The sequence below is a fragment of the Bos javanicus genome, chromosome 20, assembly GCF_032452875.1.
Source record: "Bos javanicus breed banteng chromosome 20, ARS-OSU_banteng_1.0, whole genome shotgun sequence".
Lineage (NCBI taxonomy): Eukaryota > Metazoa > Chordata > Mammalia > Artiodactyla > Bovidae > Bos > Bos javanicus.
In genome coordinates this window covers 36,765,823-36,792,500 of record NC_083887.1, presented here as the reverse complement: position 1 = coordinate 36,792,500, position 26,678 = coordinate 36,765,823, and the positions used below count along the sequence as shown (strand labels likewise).

Below are 26,678 nucleotides of genomic sequence, written 5' to 3'. Positions count from 1 at the left end.
ACACATGGAAATGACCAAGGAACCCTGTCCCTGCTTAGTCGCTCAGTCATGTCTGACTCTTTGTGACCCCATGGATGGTAGCCTGCTAGGGATTCTCCAGGCAAGAATACAGGAGTGGTTGCCATTTCCTCCTCCAGAGGATCTTCCTGACCCAGGGATTGAACCCCCATCTCCTGTGTCTCCTGTATTGCAGGCAGATTTTTTACCCACTCAGCCATTAGGGGAGCACAGGGACAAGTTTATTTATTGCAGCATTATATACAATAGCCACAGATATGCTTTCTTGAATTTTATTTTTACAATGAAGCAATGACAGTCTGAATATGTGCTCATTTTCCATAAAAATTTTTATTTGTAGGTATGTTCTTTGTCTTTCATGCTATACAACAGCTGTTAGCAAACTATGGTTATGAGAAGTCGCTTCAGTCATGTCTGACTCTTTGTGACCCTGTGGACTGTAGCCTGCCAGATTCCTCTGTCCATGGGATTCTCCAGTCAAGAATCTTGGAGTGGGTGCCATGCCCTCCTCCAGGGGATCTTCCTGACCCAGGAATTGAACCCATATCTGTTAAGTCTCCTGTATTGGCAGGCAAATCTGCCTGCCAAATTTGATTGAAGGGCCAGATCTAGTTCCTGGCTGGTTTGTTTTCGTGGTTTTTTTTTTTTTTGTATAGACTGGCGTATAGGTGGTTTCCCAGGTGGCACTAGTGGTAAAGAACCCGCCTGCCAATGCATGAGACATAAGCAACACGGGTTTCATCCCTGGGTGGGGAAGATCCCTTGGAGAAGGAAATGGCAACCCACTCCAGTATTCTTGCCTGGGGAATCCCATGGACAGAGGAGCCTGGTGGGCTTCAGTCCATAGGGTCTCAAAAGAGTCGGACACGACTGAAGCAACAGCACAGCACACACCCAGGCTTCCCTGGTGGCTCAGACAGTAAAGAATTTGCCTGCAATGCAGGAGACCAGATTGGATCCCCACGTCAGGAAGATCTCCTGGAGAAAGGAATGGCTACCCATTCTAGTATTGTTGCCTGGAGAATTCCATGGAGGAGCCTAGTGGGCTATACTTCATGGAGTCGCAAAGAGTTAAACACGACTGAGAGACTAAATACAAGAGTTGGTTTTGGCCTTTTTTTTTTTTTTGGTGGGGCGGGACTTGAACTAAAAATTATACACTGTTAAAAGATTAGAAAACAGAATTCAACAAGAAGGAATACGTGACAAAGATTGTATATGGCCTACAGAGCTTAACATATTTTCAGTCTGACCCTTGACAGTGAAAGTTTGCGATCTCGTGTCTAGAATCTCTTCCTTGTTATTTTACTTCCCTTGCCTGGTGACAGAGAGGCTGTGAATAGATTCGTCTTGAGTCTCCTCACTTCCTTAAAGAATAGCTTGTAGCTGGTGGAACAAACCTATGGTCCAAGGGAGTTTCAAGGGGCTTGGGGAGTAATCCTCTCAAGGAAGTTTCCACTTCACGTGTTGTATATTCTGTTTTCCAGGAAGCTATTTTGTTAGAGTTCTGACTAGTTGGTCCATCTTTGTTTTGTCAAGCCCTGTGTCATCTCTTGAGCATCCTTTTTAGCTGCTAGCGGCCTAATGTGATAACTGTTTTCATAACGGCAGCCTTTCTACTTTGAGAATGTATTTCCCTGTGAATTCTTGATTTGTGGGATATTTTCATATAAGGCTGTTGTACTCTTTGGGGGAGGTATTTTTCTAATCACTCTAGTCCTTTTCTGTAAAAATTTCTGGGTAGTTTGTATCTTTCAGGTCTTTCGGTTTCTAATTCTGATATTTCTACCTATTGTTATGTTTTTTGAGGTTATTTCTTTTGATATTTGGACTAGGGAAATCTAATGCGTAACTTGGTAGCTATTATTTGTACAAATCTTCTATAGTTCTAAGGAGGACCTTCCTTTTTTTTTTTTTTTAGTATTTAGTGATGTATTTAGCTGTTCCAGGGCTTAGTTGCCCATGTGGGATCTTCAGTCTTCGTTGTGTGATGCAGAGCATCTTTTTTTTTTTGAGTTGTGGCATGTAGAATTTTTATTTGCAGCATGCAAGATCTTTTACTGTGGTTTGTTGGATCCGGTTTCTGGACCAGGGTCAGAACCCTGGCCCCCTGCATGGGGAGCATGGAGTCTTAGCCGCTGGACCACCAGGGAAGTCCCAAGGACCCTGTCTTTATATTCTTTTTGCTCTGTCTTCAGGTTCTCCCCTACACTGACATTTTAACATTCTTGGGTGATCTTTCAAAAATCCTTAATTTCTAGTCTTATGTTTTTATTCTTCTCCTAAACTTTGAAGGGCTTTATAGTTGTCATTATCTTTCTGCCTGACTTCACAGCATGAAGTTTTGTTGCAGTTAGTTCATTGTCCCCACTTTCTCCCTTCCTTCCCCTGTCCTTGGTCCTTTCTTCATCCTCACCTATACTCCATGTGCTTCCTGCCTCTCCAGTTTCTTCCAGATTCCTCCTTCAGGGTTCAACTCAGACATCTTCCTTGCTTAAATCTCACTTAGAGCACTGCAGCAGTCTCTTTTCCCCCACTATACCTGCCAAACTGCTTAATACAGTCCTGACGCATTTTTACTGAAACTTATGAATGCTTTGCCGTGATTTGTAAAATCCTATGTGATCTGGCCCCTGCCCACTTCTCTTTTTTCAGTTTGCTTCAACAAAATGGCTGAGGGATTTTACACAAGACTTATTTCCTGCTTAGAATGCTCTCCCTATGGCTTGCTGCTGCTAAGTCACTTCAGTCGTGTCCAACTCTGTGTGACCCCATAGACAGCAGCCCACCAGGCTCCCCCGTCCCTGGGATTCTTCAGGCAAGAACAGTGGAGTGGGTTGCCATTTCCTACTTGCTCCCTACTCACAAACATCGTTCGCTTCTTTGTATGCTTAGGTTCCACCAAAATGTTGCATTTCTAGAGAGGCTGTCTGAACTAGGGCTCTCCCATTGTTGCTCCCTCAACACCTTTTATTCTTTGTTAAATGCTGAGCTCCTGATGTTCTGCTATTAGAATTAAGACTTGAATTTTTCTTAACATATCATAAAGAAAGCTGTTAGGAATAATTAGAGCAAGGACTTAGTTTTTGCTAATCATTCTCATTGGTTGGCTGTTCTTGATCGTATTTCTGTAATCCTCAGAAGATACGAAAATGTACTGTTTAAATATTTAGGTTCGTTGTCTTTTACCATGGAGCTTGCTTGTGAAATCATATAAAATCATGAAACTTATAATCTGCACTTGAGTGACAGAGTAATTTTATCACATGTATAAGTAAGAATATGCATTTTAATGGGAGAGTTATTGATTAGCTTTAGTGTTTATTCCTGGATAGAAGTTTTCTGTGGCCTTAGTTTTGTTTGACAGATATATTATTTTGTAAAGTTACTACTGGCTTCCTAACATTTAGTATATTAAGCCAATAGGTGATATATTCCTAATTAATTTTGCATTGGAAATCTCTTATTAAGTATAAAAGCTAAAATGTTGAAGTAGCTGGAGATTTATTTCAGCATGGAATAAATCAGTGTTTTTTGATATTCTCATACAGAAACCTTTGATAGTCTGTCTCGTGTTTCTCACTTTCTTGTCCTGTTCCAAGCACTAGATAATATATTTTACATACCTGGAAGGAACAGACAATTTCATCAAATTCTGTAGGAAGATGGCATGCCAATCTGAAACTACATTTTCTCTATTATTGCCTTACATTTTCAAGAATATAGTAGTAGTTATATTTGGCATTGCGCTTGAGTTTTGTGAGTGGGTGCAAAAAATGAAAAAAGATGTAAGGATATTTCTCTTGAACATTTAGGTTAATAGTAATTAAAACACGTGCTAAACTTATACTAACTTGTTTTGTAATGAATTTGAAATATTCCATGTATTTGATTCAAATGTATTCATTACGGTTGGCTATCAAGATTTTATACCCCTCAAATAATCTTAAAGAGCCCTTAGAAGTAAAGAAGTAGTAAAAATAGCAACTACTTATTTCATATACTGTGCTAGCAGCACATAAATGTGTCTTATTTTTAATCTTCATCTCAATCCTGTAAGTGTTATTTCTCAAGGTTTTTCAGTGGAGGAAACCAGGACTCTGCAGCGGTATAAAGCCCATACATGAACGCTATCTCTGGAGCTTCTCTGCATAGCGCTGTCATCTAGTTCCATCTACTAATTTGGAAAGAAATGGGGAGACTGAGTCTTGCAAAGCCAAAGGGCTTGCTCATCGTCACACAGCTAGTTAGCAACAGAGTGAGGACTTGGATCGCTGGCCTCCTGACTCACATTCCAGTGCGCTTTTCACTATATCAGGACACCTTGGCTCCTGAGCCCCAAGTGACAGCCCCAGACAGCTGTGTTTATCTGTCTTGCATGTCCCAGCTTGTTTTGCTAGCAGAGCAAAAACTACTTAAAAGGATCCTCAATCTTCACCTCCCCACTCCCCTCCACTTATACTCGTATATTCCCACTTGCCCCATGAATAACTTCACAGAAAGAATTGTGCAATGTCACTAAGCCTTCCTCTGGTGTCAGAGTTACTCCCTGAGAGAACATTCACTTCCTCATGACTCCAGTTTACTGTCAGATTGCCTTTCCCTGTCTTCTCTTTGATCGGAATCTTAGTTGTTTAGGCAGGAATTTGAGGAGCAGATGTTACGCCCCTTGAACAAGCCCTTTAATTCTCCTTAGTACTGTGTCTAATGACTCTTAATCCTGTCCTTTTAACTCTGTGGCTAGCAGAATTAAGAGCAAAGTGGGCCAGGAATGGTGAGCTTGATGCTGAACATTTCATTTCAGTGTTGGCAAAGAGAACACATGAGATGAGACAGAGGGAAAATGTTAGGCTTTCCTGTGAAACTAAGGTGAATATCAGTGTGGAATTGATAGGATTTTGTATTTCCCTCCAAATGTGAATAGAGCAATTTGGTAGAGTTGATAGCCAGAGAAATGAGCCACTGAACAGTTTCCACTACCCTGTCTTCTTAAATTTTGCTGTGTTCTTAAGATTTTCATTTCCCTTTGAAAACAAAAATGGTTCACCAGAAAAAAGCAAAGTTATTGCTTAAAGTACTTGATCTTTCATGGTTCTTGAAGAAAATTTACTTTCTCCAAATGGGAATCCTGTTAAGAAAGATAACACCCTGTGATCTAATTGGTTCATTCTATTCTCTTTATAGACTTTGGTTTAGCAGTCTCGGCTCACTAATCATCAAAATTCTGATCTGTTTGTTCATATATTTTAAAAAATTGGACTAAATGGCCTATAGCTTTCTCAGTTCCTGATTAATCACTTCAGATTTTGGTAAGTCAGAGGCTGATTAAGAGAGAGAAATTACAGTAATTTGAACAGGGAAAGCGTACTATAAAGAAATACTAACTGTATCATGGGATTGGTGTAATGAGGGATTGGCTACTAAAAAGTAAAGTGAACTCTGGAGAATATAGGAATAGCAAATAAGAGAAGCAGTCTTACTCATAGGATATTTAAGGAAGAGGCTTCCAGGATTGAGATTTAGATCTTATTTGAGAGGGCAAGGTTGTGGCTCACTAAATGATAAAGAAGTTTCTGTGACAGGAGTACTTGCCAGAAACTCGGTTCACCTGATCACTCTGATATAAAACTGTCTGAGGGAAGTACTGGGCAATCTACTGGGTGCTGCTGTCTACTGATTGCTGTGCACTTCACAAGCCTGGTCTTGGAGCAGCTGCATCAGTGGCAGGGGTTGGAGACTGGAGAAGCCATGTGTGATGTAGGAACCCACCAAGAGGAATAGACAAGCTCCAGGGAGGAAAATCCCTTTCTCCTGCAATGCCTTTCCAGCACTCTCTAAGGACAAGACTTAGCATCATGCCAACTGGCATAGGGAAAATATTTAAAGGGCCCAAATCCATTTTTGCAGAGCAAGCAGTGAAGGGTGAATTTGGAGTTGAGGGAGTAAATGAACGACTGGCACATTTGGTCAAACAAGTGACCTTATATTTTATTACTATTTAAAAAAAATTTTTTTTAATTTTTATTTATTTATTTATTTATTTTTATTTTATTACTATTGATGCCTACTTACGGACCTAATTTGGATTTGGGACTCTGGTCAGAATTTTGCTGAGAACCTCATTTTTTCCCAATATTTCAGAAAGGATGTCATGAGGCCAGAGAGACTTTTCTTTTATAGGAAGGAGGGACCCTGGGAGTAGCTTCACCTTCGCTTTTGTAGGTCCCTTTATCGTGAGCACCTGGTTTGGGTACTTCAGTTTCTCATCTGCTTTGATACACTGACCTTGGGGATTGTGGTGAAATTCCTGACATTGTCACATATATAACCTCCGAGCTCACTCACATCTTTGTTTGAATTATCTTTGCCCTTGGAATCAGTACTCTGCATTTGTACATTAAGAATGACTTTTTGAAGAATAAATATTTCAGAAACTATCAGCTAGCATTTCATCATTTTACGTGAAACAGCATAAATTTTGAGCAGCAGTTTCTAGTTAGTGATGGCTGTGGCTAAAAGCAGTTTCATTGCTAAATATCTGATTTGGATTTGGTAACCAACCGGGAGGAATAACCTTACTCAGGCTTAACTAGACATACAGGAATTCTAACTTTTTGTGTATATTCTATTTTTAGAAGACATAGTTATCACGGGTTAATAGTTTTTTTAAATGAAATACCTATTTATTTCACAGCCTTAATATTATAGACTTAGACTGTTCTATACATCAGTGTCTCTTAACAGTCTTATGGACTCTGGGAGAGGGAGAGGGTGGGAAGATTTGGGAGAATGGCATTGAAACGTGTAAAATATCATATATGAAACGAGATGCCAGTCCAGGTTCGATGCACGATACTGGATGCTTGGGGCTAGTGCACTGGGACGACCCAGAGGGATGGTATGGGGAGGGAGGAGGGAGGAGGGTTCAGGATGGGGAACACATGTATACCTGTGGCGGATTCATTTTGATATTTGACAAAACTAATACAATTGTGTAAAGTTTAAAAATAAAATTAAAAAAAAAATTATAGACTTAGAAAGTAAATTGGACTAAATGACCTAACGTTTAGTTAAAATTGTTTTACTGTTGAAGCTGATTTTATTTTGAGTTTGGCCTGTTAGGATAAATCAAGGAATTTAATTAATTTTCTGACAATAGAATTACATTCATAGAGGACACTATAGCTGAATACAGCTTTAAAGAAAAGGTGATCATTTTTATCTTTGATAGAGAAATTTTATATTTTGGGCTTTGATTATTAATTTGATTCTCTACCTGTTTTTTAAAATTAAAATATAGTTGATTTATAATATTAGTTTCAGTTTTATTAGATAATGATTCAATATTTTTATAGATTATATACCATTTAAAGTTATTATAAAGTATTGGTACTCTTCTCTGTGCTGTGCAATATGTATATAGTACATATATCCTCATATCTTATTTATTTTATAGACAGTAGTTTGTATCTCTTTATCCTCTGCCCCTATCTTGCCTGTCTCCTCATCCCTCTTCCCACTGGTAACCATGTTGTTCTTTATATCTCTTAGTCTGTTGCATTATATTTATTTGTTTTATTTTTAGATTCCAAATACAAGTGATAACATATAATATTTGTCTTTCTCTGTCTGACTTATGTCAGTAAGCATAGTACCCTCTTGGTCTCTTCATGTTGTTGCAAATGGCAAAATTTTATTCTTTTTTATGGTTGAGTACTGTGCGTGTGTGTGTGTGTGTGTGTGTGTGTATACTCCAGAATTCTTTGAGAATTATTTCTACTAGGCTTCCCTGATGGCTCAGTAGTAAAGAATCCACCTGCCAATGCAGAAGATGCAGGTTCGATCTCTGGGTTAGAAAAATCCATAGGAGAAGGAAATGGCAACCCTGTCCAGTATTCTTATCTGGGAAATTGCATGGACAGGGGAACCTGGTGGGCTATAGTCCATGGGGTCACAAAAGACCTCATGGTTTATGTTGAGTCCATGGGGTTACATAACTTAGCAACTAAATAACACAACAATTATAAAATTTTACCTTGTCATTTAATTTATTAATAATCAGATCAGATCAGATCAGTTGCTCAGTCGTGTCCGACTCTTTGCGACCCCATGAATCGCAGCACGCCAGGCCTCCCTGTCCATCACCAACTCTCGGAGTTCACTCAGACTCATGTCCATCGAGTCAGTGATGCCATCCAGCCATCTCATCCTCTGTCGTCCCCTTCTCCTCCTGCCCCCAATCCCTCCCAGCATCAGAGTCTTTTCCAATGAGTCAACTCTTCGCATGAGGTGGCCAAAGTACTGGAGTTTCAGCTTTAGTATCATTCCTTCCAAAGAAATCCCAGGGCTGATCTCCTTCAGAATGGACTGGTTGGATATCCTTGCAGTCCAAGGGACTCTCAAGAGTCTTCTCCAACACCACAGTTCAAAAGCATCAATTCTTTGGCGCTCAGCCTTCTTCACAGTCCAACTCTCACATCCATACATGACCACAGGAAAAACCATAGCCTTGACTAGACAAACCTTTGTTGGCAAAGGAGCGTCTCTGCTTTTGAATATGCTGTCTAGGTTGGTCATAACTTTCCTTTCCAAGGAGTAAGCGTCTTTTAATTTCATGGCTGCAGTCACCATCTGTAGTGATTTTGGAGCCCAGAAAAATAAACTCTGACACTGTTTCCCCATCTATTTCCCATGAAGTGGTGGGACCGGATGCCATGATCTTCCTTTTCTGAATGTTGAGCTTTAAGCCAACTTTTTCATTCTCCACTTTCACTTTCATCAAGAGGCTTTTTAGTTCCTCTTCACTTTGTGCCATAAGGGTGGTGTCATCTGCATATCTGAGGTTATTGATATTTCTCCCGGCAATCTTGATTCCAGCTTGTGTTTCTTCCAGTCCAGCGTTTCTCATGATGTACTCTGCATATAAGTTAAAGAAAGCCTTCTTCAGTGATCGATGCAAAGAAATAGAGGAAAACAACAGAAAGGGAAAGACTAGGGATCTTTTCAAGAAAATCAGAGATACTAAAGGAACATTTCATGCAAAGATGAGCTCGATAAAGGACAGAAATGGTATGGACCTAACAGAAGCAGAAGATATTAAGAAGAGATGGCAAGAATACACAGAAGAACTGTACAAAAAAGATCTTCACGACCCAGATAATCACAATGGTGTGATCACTGACCTAGAGCCAGACATCCTGGAATGTGAAGTCAAGTGGGCCTTAGAAAGCATCACTACGAACAAAGCTAGTGGAGGTGATGGAATTCCAGTTGAGCTATTCCAAATCCTGAAAGATGATGCTATGAAAGTGCTGCACTCAATATGCCAGCAAATTTGGAAAACTCAGCAGGGGCCACAGGACTGGAAGAGATCAGTTTTCATTCCAGTCCCAAAGAAAGGCACTGCCAAAGAGTGCTCAAACTACCGCACAATTGCACTCATCTCACACGCTAGTAAAGTAATGCTCAAAATTCTCCAAGCCAGGCTTCAGCAATATGTAAACTGTGAACTTCCTGATGTTCAAGCTGGTTTTAGAAAAGAATCAAATTGCCAACATCCGCTGGATCATGGAAAAAGCAAGAGAGTTCCAGTAAAACATCTACTTCTGCTTTATTGACTATGTCAAAGCCTTTGACTGTGTGGGTCACAGTAAACTGTGGAAAATTCTGAAAGAGATGGGAATACCAGACCACCTGATCTGCCTCTTGAGAAATTTGTATGCAGGTCAGGAAGCAACAGTTAGAACTGGACATGGAACAACAGACTGGTTCCAAATAGAAAAAGGAGTTCGTCAAGGCTGTATATTGTCACCCTGTTATTAATAATAGTTATTTATAATTCTATGGCTTGGCCCAGGCGTTCAGTATCTGGTTCTCCCAATTTCTGTGAACCTAAATAATAATTTCTTTCCTCTCATTAACCTCTAGCTGAAATTTAGCACTTCCTTTAGTTGTGAAAGTAGACAACAAAGTTACAGGTATTTTCGTAACACATTACCATTCTTACAGATGCTTCCTTGGTTGCTCAGATGGTGAAGAATCTGCCTGCAGTGTGGGAGACTCGGTTTCGATCCCTGGGTGGGGAAGATCCCCTGGAGAAGGGAACAGCTACCCACTCCAGTATCCTTGCCTGGAGATTTCCATGGACAGAGGCTGTAGTTGCCTCTGGGGTTGCAAAGAGTTGGACATGACTGAGCGACTAACATTTCACTTTCACTTTCATGCTCATCACTGCCTTGAAATTACAGTAGTTATTAGACCTGCCTCTAGGCATAGTTACTTGATACGTTAGTCTAGAAGCTCACATATTATGTCACAAATTAAAAAAAAATTTTTTATAGTTCTTTAAAAATGATTTCCATGGTGTGTGTGGTGTATTTTTTTAAATGTGTTTAAAAAACGTGCTAAGAAGGGCCCCGTAGACCTCAGACTATGAAATGGTCCAGGCACAAAAAAGTGGTTCTGTGCAGTGTAGGTCAGATTGTGTCATTTCTCACCTCGAAATGCTCTGCTGGATTTCCTCTCATTTCTTCCAAAGAGAGTGAAACCAAGGTCCTTTTGGTGGCTTACATGGCTCTCTGCACCAGCCTACTTGCTGCCTTCTGACCTTGTCTCCAACTTCGGTTTTTTTGCTCTCTTTGTTACAGCCACATTGGCAATATTCCAAGTATTCTTTTGCTGCAGATCCTTTCTAGTAATTTCCTGATAATATCTATGTAACTTACTCCCTCAGTTACCTGATAGACACTTCAGTCATTTACTTCCTGACCACTGATTTAAAACATTTATTCTTGCTCCCTTGGTACCTACTCTGTCTTCCCCACTGTTTTTCCCTGTACACTTATTGTAATTTTTCATATTTTCCATGTCAATTAGCCTAGTATTGATTTTGGGTGGGGGCTTATCATAGTCCTGTTGCTGGCAGGTTGGCCCTTCAGCAGTAGTTAGGCTAACTTCGAGAGCTGTTGTCCTTCCCGTGCATGACTTGCATCCCTTCTACCACCACCACTGGTTCACTTATGAGCCTACTGCATTCAGAGTAGAGTGGATGATGACAAAAGCTAGCTAATTGAACTGGCCAACTCACTTTGTCTGCATGGTGGTTCATTGCCTCTTTTAAGTTTGATGCGTTCTGGGATTAACATGTGATACAAAGAGCTTCATTTTTGATTTCTACTTTTGTTTGTCTGTCTACATGGATCATCCCCATATCTTCTTTTCACTGTCTCCTGATCTTTTCTACCTTTTACCTCTCATCTCCTGGAGAGCTTGTCTAACCAATGTAGTTGATACATTTTACTCATCCGATACAGTTAACATGCTATCATGGAGATCTGGGACCAGCATGAATTTATTTGTATTGTCCAGGTCATCCAGGTCCCTTGGGACTATATTAAGACAGAGGACTAGAAAATTAACATAGCTCTGATTCAAGCATGTAAATGTATGCTGCTGTTGATTTACATGTGAATGTCCAGTGCTTTTGGTCTTCCTTCCTAATAGAGGTAGAAACACCTGCTTTGCAGGATCAGTGACTGCACAGCACTTACCTGAGAGAGCAATAACCCTGTCTTTATGTGCTGCCAGATAGACCCTCCAGCTTCCCCACTATAGTCTTTAGTTGGTGATGACCATCCTCAGCCTTTCGTTTACTTTTTCCATTGTATTTACTGCTCCTAGCAATAGCTGCTTAGTTCCATAGTCCTTTCAATTAATTCTTTTCCTGTACTCTCATATGCCTGAAATATTGCACCAGCCAGTGCCTTCCCTCTCACCAACAATTTTAGCAATGCAGTTGCACTGCTACAGCCCATCAGGGACTAGGTGCCACCAGAGAAGGGGTCCTCATTGCTAACCAGTCCATGATCGACATCACTCTAAAACCTTATTTTGGAATAACTCCATAGGTCTACTTTTGATATCAACCCTCTCAGGTTTGATTCTCCCAAGACACACTTTGAAGCTTCAGGATTTGCATGTAGGAGGTTTGTTGAGGAATGCTTCTGGAATGAGCCTCTGAGAGAAAAGCTGTGAGGAAAACAGCATTAGGAAGATGGAGGAACTGAATTGCCAGGTGGTTGCAACAGCAACTTCAGCTGATTTCCACAGAGAGATCTGAAGCTGGAATAACCCTTCTGGGGTATTCCCAGTTGAACCAGAGGGCTGGGCCATTTTACCGTACATTGACCAGTCCTTAAATGTGGGCTGCTTTGGGATAGTAACATAACCTTGGATGAGGGAGTTCTCTGCAACTCAGAAAAATTCCTGAGACTTCAGTTGTAAGCCACCAGCAGGCCAAATCCTGGAAGCTGGCGAATGAGTACTTCAGTCCTGAAAGGATTGATGTGGGTGGTCACCACAGCGTCCACTATAGCCACAATGGCAGGATCACTTTCAGTGGGGTGGTGAGGGTGAAAAGGATACTCTTTGTGTGTGTATGTGTATGCTCAGTTGTGTCCAACTCTTTGTGACTCATGGACTGTAGCCTGCCAGGCTCCTCTCGCCTTGGAATTTTCCAGGCAAGAATACTGGAGTGGGTTACCATGCCCTTCTCCAGGGGATCTTCCTGGCCCAGGGATTGAACTCACGTCTCTTGTATCTCCTGGATTGCACTAGCACCACCTGGATGCTAGAGAAATAAGGGAGGAGATGAAAACTTGTTTAGATAGCTTAGCTGAGAAGGGGAGGAGGGAGAGGTTAGTCATAGGTTCCCCAGGAGACTGGAAGGGGTGGGATCCAGAATATAGGTAGTAGATATGCCTTGGGCAGGAAGAGGTTCATTTTCATCATTGTAATCAAAGAGAAGAAGCAAGAGAAGAGTTCAGAAGCAAATACATTTATAACAGTAATGAGAGCACACCAGGCAGTCCTTATATGTGTCTTCTGGGACAAATCAGGAAGAATCAAGAACTGGAGAGGGGAGTTGTTTGGGTTGAAGATTTAAAGTGAGTAGAGAAGTTTTTAATAGATTGCTGTGGAGAGTGGGAGGAGAGCTTAATAGGATAGCCACTGGTGGTGAGGGCCCTTTTGAGGTTGATGCTCCTGATTTTATAAATTGTCAATTTGTATAGTTGAATGACTTTTTTTTTCTGACAGTGCTTAATGAGTGAAAGTATAAACATACTCTGTGTCTTACCAGAATTTTTTTTTTTTTTTTTTTTGCATAGCCATCAGATCAAGTCATTACAGTACAGTAACACGGGAGACATGATACTTGTCGTATCTGGAAGCTCTCAGGCCAAAGTGATTGACAGAGATGGTTTTGAAGTAATGGAATGTATAAAAGGAGACCAGTATATTGTGGATATGGCCAATACCAAAGTAAGTGTGACCCAGAATATTTTAGTGAATTTAATTAATTCCATGCACATTTACTCACAGCTTATTGTTGCTGCCATAATTTCTGCTATAAATTAATACAGTGTATTTCAAACTGCCCTCTGCTGAAGTCTACTGAAATACCCCTCAGTCCTACTGAGGCTTGCAGTCTCATGCCTTTCCTTTTGTTTATTGGCTGTTCATTGAGTGTCCAGTGTGTGTTAGATGGTTCAAACAGCATTCAGATATAACTTAAACATAATACTATATGCAATTGTATTGAAATGGTGGCTTGAATAGTGTTTTTTTTCCCTTCATGTATTCCACTAGAGTTTCTCTCCCCTCATCTTAAAATCACCTCCCTAAAGATTCTACCAAAGATGTTTTTTTTAGGGTGATGGTGGTAAGGAAATAAAGCAGATGGTGCTCCAGATCAGCCTCTCTGTCTTACACGCAAATCGTTCTGTTTTTATCTGTTTGATTTGAAGCTTTTTGGGCATCCCAAACTTTATTTAAACAGTGAGTTTGTAGAAATGAAAGCTTTAAAAACTCTTATTTAACTTATTCTTTTTTAGTTTATGGTTACCACAGACAATTTTTCTTTAAAAATAGTGAGGAAAAGATGTTTTTTTTTGCTAGTTTGTAAGCTCTTACTAATGATTTCAGCTGTTCAGGGCTTCTTACATTATAAAAACTAAGACTTTATCAACTTAGGTTTTAGCCAAGAAAGTTTCAAGAAGAAAGGGATCTGGTGGTTCTGTATCTGGCTATTTCTGCGGTTTCAGTTTCACACACATGCACGCACACGCATGTGGGCTTATTTTGTGGCTCAGTGGGAAAGAATCCACCTGCAGCTCAGGAGTCGCAGGAGACACAGATTCAATCCCTAGATTGGGAAGATCCCCTGGAGAAGGACATGGCAACCCCACTCTAGTATTCTTTCATGGAATATCCCAGGGACAGAGGAGCCTGGAGGGCTACAGTCCATAGTCTCACAGAGTCGGACACGACTGAGTGACTTAGCATGCAGGCACACGCATAGGTGGCTCAGTGGTAAAGAATCTGCCTGCAAAGCAAGAAATGTGGGTTCTACTCCTGGGTCAAGAAGATCCCCTGAAGAAGGAAATGGCAACCAAGTCCAGTATTCTTGCCTAGAAAATCCCGTGGACTGAAACCTGGTGAGCTACATATAGTCCATGCGGTCAAAAGGGTCAGGCATGACTTAGTGACTGAACATATATATATATACACATACACACACATACACATATATGTGTATATATATAAAAGTATATACATATATATAGTACATAGAGTAAGATTATTCAGAAAGTAGAGTGAAGGTAGATAAATCTATGTAGATATATAGGAAATTAAAATATTAAGTTAATTACCAATATGTGAAAAACAACTATATATTATAACTTAATACTGTAACTCTCCCAATCTTGTCTAATGTTATCTCTATTTTGATTTCAAAATCATGGTTAATACTTACTCTCTCCATTTCTCAGAAGCAAATATAATTGACTATTTATTTAGGAAATACTATTTTTAGCTTAATTGTACTTGAGTGATGGGTTTTAGAAATGCAAGTATTATTATTTGAAGGGAGCAGATTTCATGGGACACTTTTTCTTAACTTTTAAAACTTTTTTCTGATTCAAAGAGTAATTAATAACTTGTGGCTTTACTGGTAAGTTCAACCAATAGAGCATTAAAAGAAACTATTAAATATATCTGATCTGTTATGATAAAATATTGTGTACTTCAAATATAAACAGGCCTTTCTAATTATGTTATTAAACTGTTACATTGTTAGATTTTTATCTCTTTATATCTTTATGTGAATGTATGTATTTTTTGGGGGGTATACTTCTAGTGGTGTGTGAGTGTATATATATGTGTATATATATTTCTGCTACATACTACATTACAGGGAGAGTATTTATATTTATACCTTTAAAAACTAGTTTATTGAGTTTTTAACAGTAATTTTTATTGACTGTTACAAATTTGAAAAGGAAAAATTACTCATAATTTTACAACCCAAATATAATCACAATTAAGATTTCAGTTTTTGTATACCTTTTTTCCTTTATGCATCTGAGAAACATTTTTTTCTGATCACACGAGAACCTTTACATAAGGTATTGTTTGGAGCTAGTCAAGTGGAATGCGAGGCCTCAGAGTGGGAGTGAGGGGCAGGGGGCCTCCTTCAGCCACAGAGATTCCAGTTTTGTCTGTTTTCTGTATTGAAGCTCTTTATAAGATATTCTTTGAAAATCAGGTTCTGTTGTTTCTGATGGTATGGGGAGGTTGGGAGGGAGGAGGGTTCAGGATGGGGGGAAAAAAAAAATATGAAGATCACTGATCTCATATTTATTGCTTATATTATCTGAGAAAATGGGACATTACTTCTTCAGGTTTAAATCATTAGGAAGGTAGGACAAGGATAAACAAGAATCAACCCTTAAACCATTCAAAAGCATACCTTAAAAACTGTAGTTATATTATCATCTAAAACTCATTTATTCTAAACCAGAATTTTAGTATATTACTTCCAGTCGGAGAGTGTTTTTCTTTTCTTTTTCTTTTGGCCCTCCACAGCATGTGGGATATTACTTCTCTGACTAGGGATTGAACCCAGGCCTCTGCAGAGGAAGTGCAGAGTCTTAACCACTGGACCACCAGGGAAGTCCCAGAGAATGTTTTTCTCTATTCTTTTCAACTCGTACACCCATACTTTACCTTCAGCCATTTAAAACGGTTCTGTGCCATTTATTTCATAATTACTTGGCTAAAGTGGGAGAGGACAGGCTCAGGGGACCCTTTAACGTTTGGACATTTTAGTGGGCCATTTCTCTATGATTGTACTTTAATTACGGAGATTAGAAGTTTTATAAGGAATTTTGGAGAAAAGGTACTTTCAAATGCTTTATTTATGTTTGAATAGTACATGTAGTTATTCTGATATAAAACCTCTCCAAAAAATTGCCCTTATTATTTGGAAATGAAATATTTTAGTCATGTCCTTTTAATGGTAAATATTGTTTCTTAGGAGTAAAATATTATAAACTGTGAATTTTAGGTATATTTTATTTCCTCAAGCAGTTGTAACTGGTGGTTTTAACTGCAAGTATAACTCTAAAAAGTGAATTCATTTAAAATACATTGTGTTTCTTTCCAAATTCTGAATATTTACAGAGCTTTTTCTCTAATAGAAACTCCATAACACTGGTTTCTATCCTTTTGACATATCCCCATCATTTCGGGGGTACTTTCTTACATTCTGGCACAACAAAATGTTCCTGGCTCACCTTGTACTATTCTGTTCTGATTTTTCTAGCATTCCATGGTTCTCTTGAACTGAAAATTCTATTTACAAATCAAGATCTAGGGCACTGCTTATGTTCATTGTTCAGTTCAGTTCAGTCGCTCAGTCGTGTCCGACTCTTTGCGACCCCATGAATCACAGCATGCCAGGCCTCCCTGTCCATCACCAACTCCCAGAGATTACCCAGACTCACGTCCATTGAGTCAGTGATGCCATCCAGCCATCTCATCCTCTGTTGTCCCCTTCTTTCTCCTCCCGCCCCCAATCCCTCCCAGCATCAGAGTCTTTTCCAATGATTCAACTCTTCGCATGAGGTGGCCAAAGTACTGGAGTTTCAGCTTTAGCGTCATTCCTTCTAAAGAAATCCCAGGGCTGATCTTCAGAATGGACTGGTTGGATCTCCTTGCAGTCCAAGAGACTCTCAAGAGTCTTCTCCAACACCACAGTTCAAAAGCATCAATTCTTCGGCATTCAGCCTTCTTCACAGTCCAACTCTCACATCCATACATGACCACAGGAAAAACCATAGCCTTGACTAGACGGACCTTTGTTGGCAAAGTAATGTCTTTGCTTTTGAATATGCTATCTAGGTTGGTCATAACTTTCCTTCCAAGGAGTAAGCGTCTTTTAATTTCATGGCTGCAGTCATCATGTGCAGTGATTTTGGAGCCCCCCAAAATAAACTCTGACACTGTTTCCACTGTTTCCCCATCTATTTGCCATGAAGTGATGGGACCGGATGCCATGATCTTTGTTTTCTGAATGTTGAGCTTTAAGCCAACTTTTTCACTCTCCACTTTCACTTTCATCAAGAGGCTTTTTAGTTCCTCTTCACTTTGTGCCATAAGGGTGGTGTCATCTGCATATCTGAGGTGATTGATATTTCTCCTGGCAATCTTGATTCCAGCTGTGTTTCTTCCAGTCCAGCGTTTCTCATGATGTACTCTGCATATAAGTTAAATAAGCAGGGTGACAATATACAGCCTTGACGTACTCCTTTTCCTATTTGGAACCAGTCTGTTGTTCCATGTTGCTGAAGTGTTAATCTTCTAGACTGTTTCAGAAGACAGAGTTGGGGCTGGAGGGATAAACCAACCAACCAAAAAATAAGCAAAATGTATTAAAAAAATCATGAGTTCATTGTGATACACCCAATTTGAATCCAGCTTCCTAGCCTTTCCCCACTGAGTATTTGTATTTCACTTCTCCAGTGAAAAACTTGTCCTCTAGCATCACCAGCATTTATTCATTTGTTCAAAGTCCATATAGTCAAAGCTATGGTTTTTCCTAGGCATGTACAGATGTGAGAGTTAGACCATAATGAATGCAGAGTGCTGAAGAATTGATGCTTTTGAATTGTGGTGCTGGGGAAGGCTTTTGAGAGTCCCTTGGACAACAAGGAGGTCAAATCAGTCAGTCCTAAAGGAAATCAACCGTGAATAGTCATTGGAAGGACTGATGCTCAAGCTGAAGCTCTGATTCTTTGGCCACCTGATGTGAAGAGCTGACTCATTAGAAAAGATCCTGATGCTGGGAAAGATTGAGGGCAGGAGGAGGAGGAGGCAACAGAGGATGAGATGGTTGGATGGCGTCATCGATCAACACAGTGGACATGAGTTTGAGCAAACTCTGGGAGATACTGAAGGACAGGGAAGCCTGGTGTGCTGCTAGTCCATGGGATCTCAAAGAGTTGGACATGACTTAGTGACTGAACAACACCTCCTATAGTACATAGAAAGTAATTTCAAAATTGCTACATAATAGTCCCTATAGGGAGAATTCTGATGTGGCACCCAAGATTCCCTGCCCCTCTCCTTGAGTGTGGATGTGACCCATGAGTATAATGAGATCCTTCTGCAATTAGATTATATTGTCTTCACAGTTAACTTTAAGAAAGAAAGATTATCCTCAGTGGATCCTGCCTAATCAGATGAGCCCTTCTTCCTGGCAAAAAAGATTTTAAAATTTGAGGGATTTGACTCGAGAGGGATTCTCTTTTCTGGCTTTGAATATGCAAGCAGAACCTGAATGATGACGTTGGATAGATAGCTATAGCCAAGGAGATCTCCAGCCAAAATGTTGAAAGTACTGCCTGGTTTTTTCTTGCTACTTATAGTAAAAAATGAGAACAAAAGGTAAATTGAGAAAAGTCTTGTTAAACAGAAACGAATACTAGATGATTGAGTGAATTTTGAGCCTATCCATATGGCAAAGAATGTTAAAGTGAAGAAATTGCTTCTGAAAGTGTGACACAGACAAAAAGCCCAGGGTGTGCTGTATAAGCTTTTGCTAAAACTTCAGAAAGATCAAAAGGTCAGAATATTCAGTTATACTAAAGGCTCCTTCAAGAAATGAAGCATGTGCCTCACAGATTTTATTTTCACAATCAAACCAGTTGACTTCTAGGAAGCTTAAGGATTTTGTTTCTTAGCTGTTTCAGCAAGAGATATATATCAAGAAGGGATTTCCCACCCCCCTATTGTTTTTTTAAAAAAATTTTATTGGAGTAGAGTTGATTTACAATGTTCTGTCTGTTTCAGGTATACAGCAAAGTGAATCAGTTATACATATACATGTATCCAACTCTTTTTCAGTTTCTTTCCCCATATAGGCCATTACAGAGTACTGAGTGGAGTTCCCTGTGCTGTATAAGTAGGTCCTTAATTAGTAAATCTCTTGTATATATAGTAGGGTGTATATGTCAAGAAGGGATTGTTTTGCAAAGGTTTTTGGAAGTGGCTTTGTCTAATTCAGGTTCAAGAAGAGAAGTTTCACGTTTGTTGGCTTTGAAGGTGGAGGAATCCATGTAGCGAGGAAGGCACCCAGCTTCTTGATGCTGTGAGCAGCTCCCAGCTGACGGAGGCAATGAAATAGGCATCTTAGTCCTGCCACCACAGGAAGTTGGGTTCTGCCAGCAGCCTGAATGAGCTTGGAAATGAATGCTCCCTTGAGCCTCCACAAAGGAATGTGGCCCTCCGAACATCCTGATTTCAGTCTCTGAGACCCCAAGCAGAAAATTCAACCTTCTGGATTGTGACTGGCCTTCTGACTTCCCAAACTGTTAGCTAATAAACTAAGAGTTGTTTGAAGCCCCTAAGTTTGTGGTAATTTCTTACACAGAAATAGGAAAGTAATACAGTCTTGCAAATACCAAACATACTAGGTAATAATGAAAGTCCCCAAGGAGGTGGTAGAGTGGGAGATCAAACATAAGAGCAAGACTTAGCTTTGAGTGGGAGAAGGAAATTTATTTACATTGGAAATAGAGGGATGCGACTGGGCTCATATGCAGGTACGATTACAAGTGGTTGGCCTTAGATAAAAAGTTGAAGGTGTCACCATGTAGCCACTGAATCATTTCCTAGTTTTGTATTGGGAAAAGTTGGAATGAGACCTTATGTAGAATAGTAAAGGCTTAGAATAGATATTGATAGTGTGAGAGAAAAATTGCTAAGACTTGTGGGAGCATTCAGGGTTTTAAAATCTTAAGTTATAAGAGAGAGTCTTTGGCATATTCATATGATATTCTTGGGCTTCCCTTGTGGCTCAGCTGGTAAAGAATCTGCCTGCAACGCAGGAGACCTGGGTTCATTCCCTGGGTTGGGAAGATCCCCTGGAGAGGGAAAAGGCTACCTACTCCAGTATTCTTGCCTGGAGAATTCCATGGACTGTATAGTCCATGGGATCACAAAGAGTCAGACAAAACCTTTTTTTAAGGCTTCTCTGGTGGCTCAGACAGTAAAGAATCTGCCTGCAATGCAGGAGACCCAGGTTCGATCCCTGGGTAGGGAAGATCCCCTGGAGAAGGAAATGGGAACCCACTCCAGTATTCTTGCCTGCAGAATTCCATGGGCAAAGGAGCCTGGCGGGTTGCAGTCCATGGGGTCACAAAGAGCTGGACATGACTGAGTGACTTAGTATGTGCGCATGCTATGATCCTCTTGAGTCTGTTCAGGAGCCTGAGGTGTTTGAAGGGAATACAATGCTGAGGAAGAGGGATTTATTCCAGAATAAAAGTTGTTCATTATAAGTACAGCAAAAGGACACTCAGGTTTATGTTGAGTGATTGGTTGAAATTTAGGATGTTGAAAAGAACATTCGTGATTCCAGAAAAGGAACCATCTGTGGACAGAGTTAGCTATAGTTGGAGCTACTGCAGTATCTTATAGACGAGGTCATTGAAGTTGAGTTGATCAAAGAAGAATGAATCTATCTCTTTGGTATCTTCAAATGTATTTTTAAATTGCTCAGTAGTTAGAAAGATTTGAATTTCAGAGTCCTTGATTCATAGAAGGGAATGACTAAGAGTGTGATGGATTACACAGGGTTCGGCAGACTGCAATCCGTGGTCCAAATCCAGCCTGCACTGTTTCTGTAAATAAAAGTTTTACTGGAACACAGCCATGCCTGTTCATTTATTGTTGTCTGTGATTGCTTTTGTGCTTACAGTGGTAGAGTTTGAGTAGTTCTCTCAAAGACCATGTGACCCAGAAAGCCTAAAATAGTTACTATCTATTCCATCCTAAAGGATTTCAATCTTGAATATTCATTGGAAAGACAGTGTTGAAGCTGAAGCTCCAGTACTTCAGCCACCTGATGCGAAGAGCCGACTCATTAGAAAAGACCCTGATGCTGGGAAAGATTGAAGGCAGGAAGCAAAGGGGATGACAGAGGACGAGATGGTTGGATGGCATCACCAACTCAATGAACATGAGTTTGAGCAAGCTCTGGGAGAAGGTGAACAACAGGGAAGGCTGGTGTGTTGCAGGCCATGGGGTCGCAAAGAGTTGGGTATGACTGAGTGACTGAAAAACAAGTCCATTAGAGAAGAAGGTTGCCAACCCCCAAAATTAGGCTATGAACATTTTCTCCAGCAAAATATACCGACACAAAATTTTGCTGACAATTTTAGGAAGTTTGAAGATTCCTGAAGCCATGAATGGACTCCAGTTAAGAAGAACTTTTGGATTAAAGCTGATAGTATATTCCCTGAGGCATTTCCTCTCTTCGTAGGAGTTGCCTCTGCTAGTTAACTCACTATGCCAAAAACATGGGTACTTTCATTTTATGGGTCACAGAGCCTCACCTCATTCAGTGACTGCAAATGGCACTGTGGTGGGGCAGCGGTCACAGCTTTTGTCACGAGGCTTCCACAGGGGTACGGATTGATAACTGTCGATCAGCACACCTCTGTGCACGGGAGAGCATGAGTGCATGTGAATTAGAGGAAACCAATAGTGGTCATGGCTTGATAACGTCCTCTCTGTATGCACAGTCTAGCAGATTATGAGAAGTAAATAGATGCTTCATTCTTTCTACTAGGCTCTTTCCAGACTGTTAAATAAAGGAAGGAAATTTTTTTTCCCCCTAGGAGTGCCTATGTTTAGATAAAGGAGAAAGAGAGAAAACCTAGTTTATTTGATGAAAAAGTGTTTTAGTCACTGACTGTTTTTTAATAGGTGTCACTTAAAATTTTTTTTCCACTAATGTGAGCCATGATACTGAATCTGTTTAGATTCATTTAAGAATCCTCAGTTGAACTTCATTTTCTATTATGACTAATTTTGGTCACTGTTTTAACACAAGGGTACTTAACATTCCCATTGCCTTTGTCATACTCTTGTCTTTACAAACAAGAAACAGCATTCATAGTCTTTTAGTATTTCTTCAGTTAGCTTACTATTTGTGTTCATATTCTGTGTACTCAACAACTAAGGTGATTGTGTTTTATGTTAATGTCCTCTGTAGTAGGGATCATCTTCTTTTGGTCCTGTTAGAAATATACTTTATATTTGTAGATGATATTTCAACTCTAATCAATAAGTATCAGTAAAAGACCTCTCTTCTGGAGCCTGCCTTCAAGACCTGCATAGGCTGGGTTTCTGTTAGGACAAAGCATAGGAAGTGAGATTCCAAACTGGAGGAGAAATAGATAGACAGATAGATAGCTGATTGGCATTGATGTATGGCAGAGAACACCACAGCATTCTAAAGCAATTATCCTCCAATTTAGAAAAAAGCCACCCCCCAAAAGCTATACTGCAAAAAAAGAACTGGACTGAGTTATGCCCGTTGTGCTCAGAAGCAGTGACTCCTGAGTCTGGGAGTAGAAGAAGATGGTAAACTAGGAACTGACTGGGAGGGAAGCCCGCTACACATTAGATTAAGGGGCCAGGAAGAGCTGTCAGTGGAAGTGGGGCTGAGTTACACTGAGAGGGAGAATAAAAGTGTGAAGTCGTGTGCAAGATTGAGGAAGCCAAGGCAGTTTAGGATCGAAGTCCCTGAACGCAGGGCATGTCTCATGGATATTGAGGTGTTCCTTTTGTTGCAAATGATGAGCTATTTTCTGGGGCCAGAGGTTAACTAGATCAGATACTTATTTACTGCTTGGCACTAGAAGTTCTTCTTCTTTTTTTTTTCTTAAATAAGACAAGACAGACAAATTTCTGTTTTGGAAAGAGATGAATAGGATCTCTGACAGTTCTACAGATTTTAATCTATTATCAGGCAGTTTAATTACTATCTTTTAGTACCTTAGGTGCACAGGGTCAGATGGTAAAGAATCCACCTGCAGTGTGGGAGACCTGGGTTCGACCCCTGGGTTAGGAAGATCCTCTGGAGAAGGGAATGCCTATGCACTCCAGTATTCTTGCTTGACGAATTCCATGGACAGGGAGCTTGGCAGGCTACAGTCCATGGGTTCGCAAAGAGTCGGACAGAAGTGAGCGACTAACACACACTTCAACACTAAGTCACTTATCTGTTCACGCCACCCCACAGTCATGTGATTCATAACTGTTGGTCAGTTCTCAATTCTCCTAACACTGTAACTCTCAGCAGTGTTTGACACAGTTGATTATTCTCTCCTTCTTGAAACATTTTCTTTATTTCCTTCTTTCCCTCTCACTGAACATCTGTCCCATTGGCAAAATGTGTTTTGCCAACAAAGCTTTATGAATAAAGCTGCTACTAACATTAACATGTAATTAATTTTGAAAAATGGAAAAGTGTGAGTCTTCCAACTTTGTTCTTTCTTTTCACAAATATCCTTGAGTTAAAATTTCTTGAAATAATAAACCAATAAGAATTAAAATAAGAATAAAATAATAGTAAAAATCTTCTTGAAATAATAAGATAATTCTTGAAATTTTTTATTTTTTCATAAAGTTTCCAAATGAATTATATGACCAGTTTTTCACTTTGTGGTAGCATTTTATTTTTTAAAAAATAAAACAGTTTGGCCATGCTGTAAGGCTTGTGGTATCTTGGTTCCCCGATTAGGGATCACACCTGGCCTCTGGCAGTGAAAGAGCCAAGTCCTAACTGCCGGGCTGCCAGGAAATCCCCCCTGTAGCATTTCTTTTTAAGCAGGTCTACTGGTGACAAGTTCTCTTAGTTTTCTTTCATCTTAGGATGTCTCTATTTCACCTTTGCTTCTAAAGTACATTTTCTGTACACTTAACTTGGCAATAACCCCAGATATGCAGATGACACCACCCTTATGGCAGAAAGTGAAAAAGAACTAAAGAGCCTTTTGGTGAAAGTGAAAGAGAAGAGTGAAAAAGCTGGTTTAAAACTCAACATTCAAAAAATGAAGATTATGGCATCCGGTCCCATGATTTCATGGCAAATAGATAGGGAAACAATGGAAACAGTGACAGACTTTACTTTCTTGGGCTCCAAAATCACTGGAGATGGTGACTGCAGCCATGAAAGTAAGACACTTGCTCCTTGGAAGAAAAGTTATGACCAACCTAGACAGCATATTAAAAAGCAGAGATGTTACTTTGCCAACAAATGTCTGTCTAGTTAAAGCTATGGTTTTTCTAGTAGTCATGTATGGATATGAGAATTGAACCATAAAGGTGGCTTAATGCCAAAGAATTGATGGTATTGAACTGTGGTGTTAAAGAAGACTCTTGAGAGTCCCCTGGACTGCAAAGAGATCCAACCTGTCCATCCAAAAGGAAATCAATCCTGACTATTCATTGGAAGGACCGATGCTGAAGCTCAAGCTCTAATACTTTGGCCACCTGATATGAAGAGCTGACTCATTAGAAAAGACCCTAATGCTGGGAAAGATTGAAGGCAGGAGGAGAAGGGGACGACAGAAAGGTGTTTGGATGGCATTAGTTGAGCAAGCTCCGGAAGATGGTGAATGACAGGGAAGCCTGGTGTGCTTCAGTCCACGGGGTCGTGAAGAGTCGGACATGACTGAGCAACTGAACAATAACAACAGTTTTTCTCTTAGTGCTTTAAAAATATCTTTCATTAAAAATTTTTGTTGTTAGTTCATTTTGTTTGGTTTTCACTGGGATTCTTAAATCTGTATGTTTACTTTTTTCACCACACTTTGGAAATTTTTAGGCATTATTTCTTCAAATATTTTTCTGCATCTAAGAGTCTTATATAACAGGAATACTAAATCTTTTTATATAGTCTCAAACATCTTTTGGAGAAGGCAAAGGCACCCCATTCCAGCATCCCATGGGTGGAGGAGCCTGGTAGGCTGCAGTCCATGGGGTCGCTAAGAGTCGGACACGACTGAGCGACGTCCCTTTCACTTTTCACTTTCATGCATTGGAGAAGGAAATGGCAACCCACTCCAGTGTTCTTGCCTGGAGAATCCCAGGGACGGGGGAGCCTGGTGGGCTGCCGTCTATGGGGTCACACAGAGTCGGACACGACTAAAGTGACTTAGCAGCAGCAGCAGCAAACATCTTTATGATTCTGCTCATTTTCTCCCTATTTTTTTTTCTTCTATTGTTTGAATTGAATTATCTGTCTTCAAGTTCACTGACTGTGTCCTCTAATGTATCCATTCTACTGTTAAGCCCCTCTAGTGAATTTTAACTTCCATTATTATGTTTTTCAGTACAAATTTCCATTCTGAAAAAGTAGTTAGTTTTTCTTTGCTGAGCATGTCTGTCTTTGCCTTTGTTTCAAAACTGTCTGCTTTCCCTTTTTGTATCATGATGGTAAACACTGATTTAAAGTATTTTTCTGAGAATTCCGACTTTTAGGTCATCTTGTTGTTGGCATCTTTCATCTTACTTCCTGGGGCTTCCCAGGTGACACTAGTGGTAAAGAACTTGCCTGCCAGTTCAGGAGACATAAGTGACATGGGTGTGATCCCTGGGTAGGGAAGATACCCTGGAGGGAGCGTGGCAGCCCACACCAGTGTTCTTGCCTGGAGTAACCCCAGGGACAGAAGAGCCTGGAGGGCTACAGTCCAAAGGGTCTCAAAGAGTCAGACACTGAAGTGACTTAGCATATCTTATTCCTTGAGGGCTCGTTAGGTTTTCCTGATTTTTTTATATGTTTAATTTTGGATTGTATTCTTGACACTTTGAATATTGTGTTATGAGATGCAGGCTCCTGTCTAAAACTTCTGGAGAATGCTAGAAGTTTTTTTTTTTTGCTTTTGTGAATATGTGGTTTCTTTTTAGCTGACAGTCAACCTGATTAGTTTAGACTGTACGTCCTGACCTGCCTTATGTTAGCTGTTTTTACTTCCGATGTAAGTTTAATTTCCAAAGTCTTTATGCCTTTGTATGCTATTCTGGTTTGTCTCGTGTGCATGTTACCCAGGAGATGATGTGGAACCTCGGTGGTAGTCTGCGGTGTTTTGAGATCTCAGTGCTTTTCTTAAGTTGCTTCTGACAGGTTTCACATATTACACATATGAGCTCACCTCAGCAGTGAGCTCAGTACTGTTTATACAGATTTAAATGATATTTTTGTCCTAGCTTTCTTACTTCTTAAGCCCTTCATTTCCCCTTTGCCCTCTGTTGTCAGAGGTTTATTGTTCTGATGTTCTTGCTGGAAAACCAGAAGCTTACTCTTTTTATGTTGTGTAGTAGTTCCTGTAACTGGGTATGCCTCTGGGCAAAGCTGGAGTGGGAACACAGCAGTGGGACACAGCAGCTGCGTCTGAGAGTTGGTGGGAAAGGGAGTGCTGCTACTCCATGCTGGCATTAATCCCAATGTAAAGCACAGACTATCA

General features: G+C 40.1%; 1 protein-coding gene and 1 non-coding gene across 2 annotated transcripts in view; one reads left to right on the top strand and one right to left on the bottom strand.

The window, feature by feature from the left end:
* WDR70 (WD repeat domain 70) overlaps positions 1–26,678 on the top strand; it is a 277,914-nt gene that overhangs the window by 71,822 nt on the left and 179,414 nt on the right. The window contains exon 8 of the mRNA XM_061393692.1: positions 13,185–13,338. Within this exon, the coding sequence (XP_061249676.1) occupies positions 13,185–13,338 (154 nt within the window). The remainder of the gene's footprint in view (positions 1–13,184; positions 13,339–26,678) is intronic.
* TRNAG-UCC (transfer RNA glycine (anticodon UCC)) lies at positions 15,961–16,032 on the bottom strand. Its single transcript has one exon. It is a non-coding gene; the product is annotated as a tRNA-Gly (tRNA).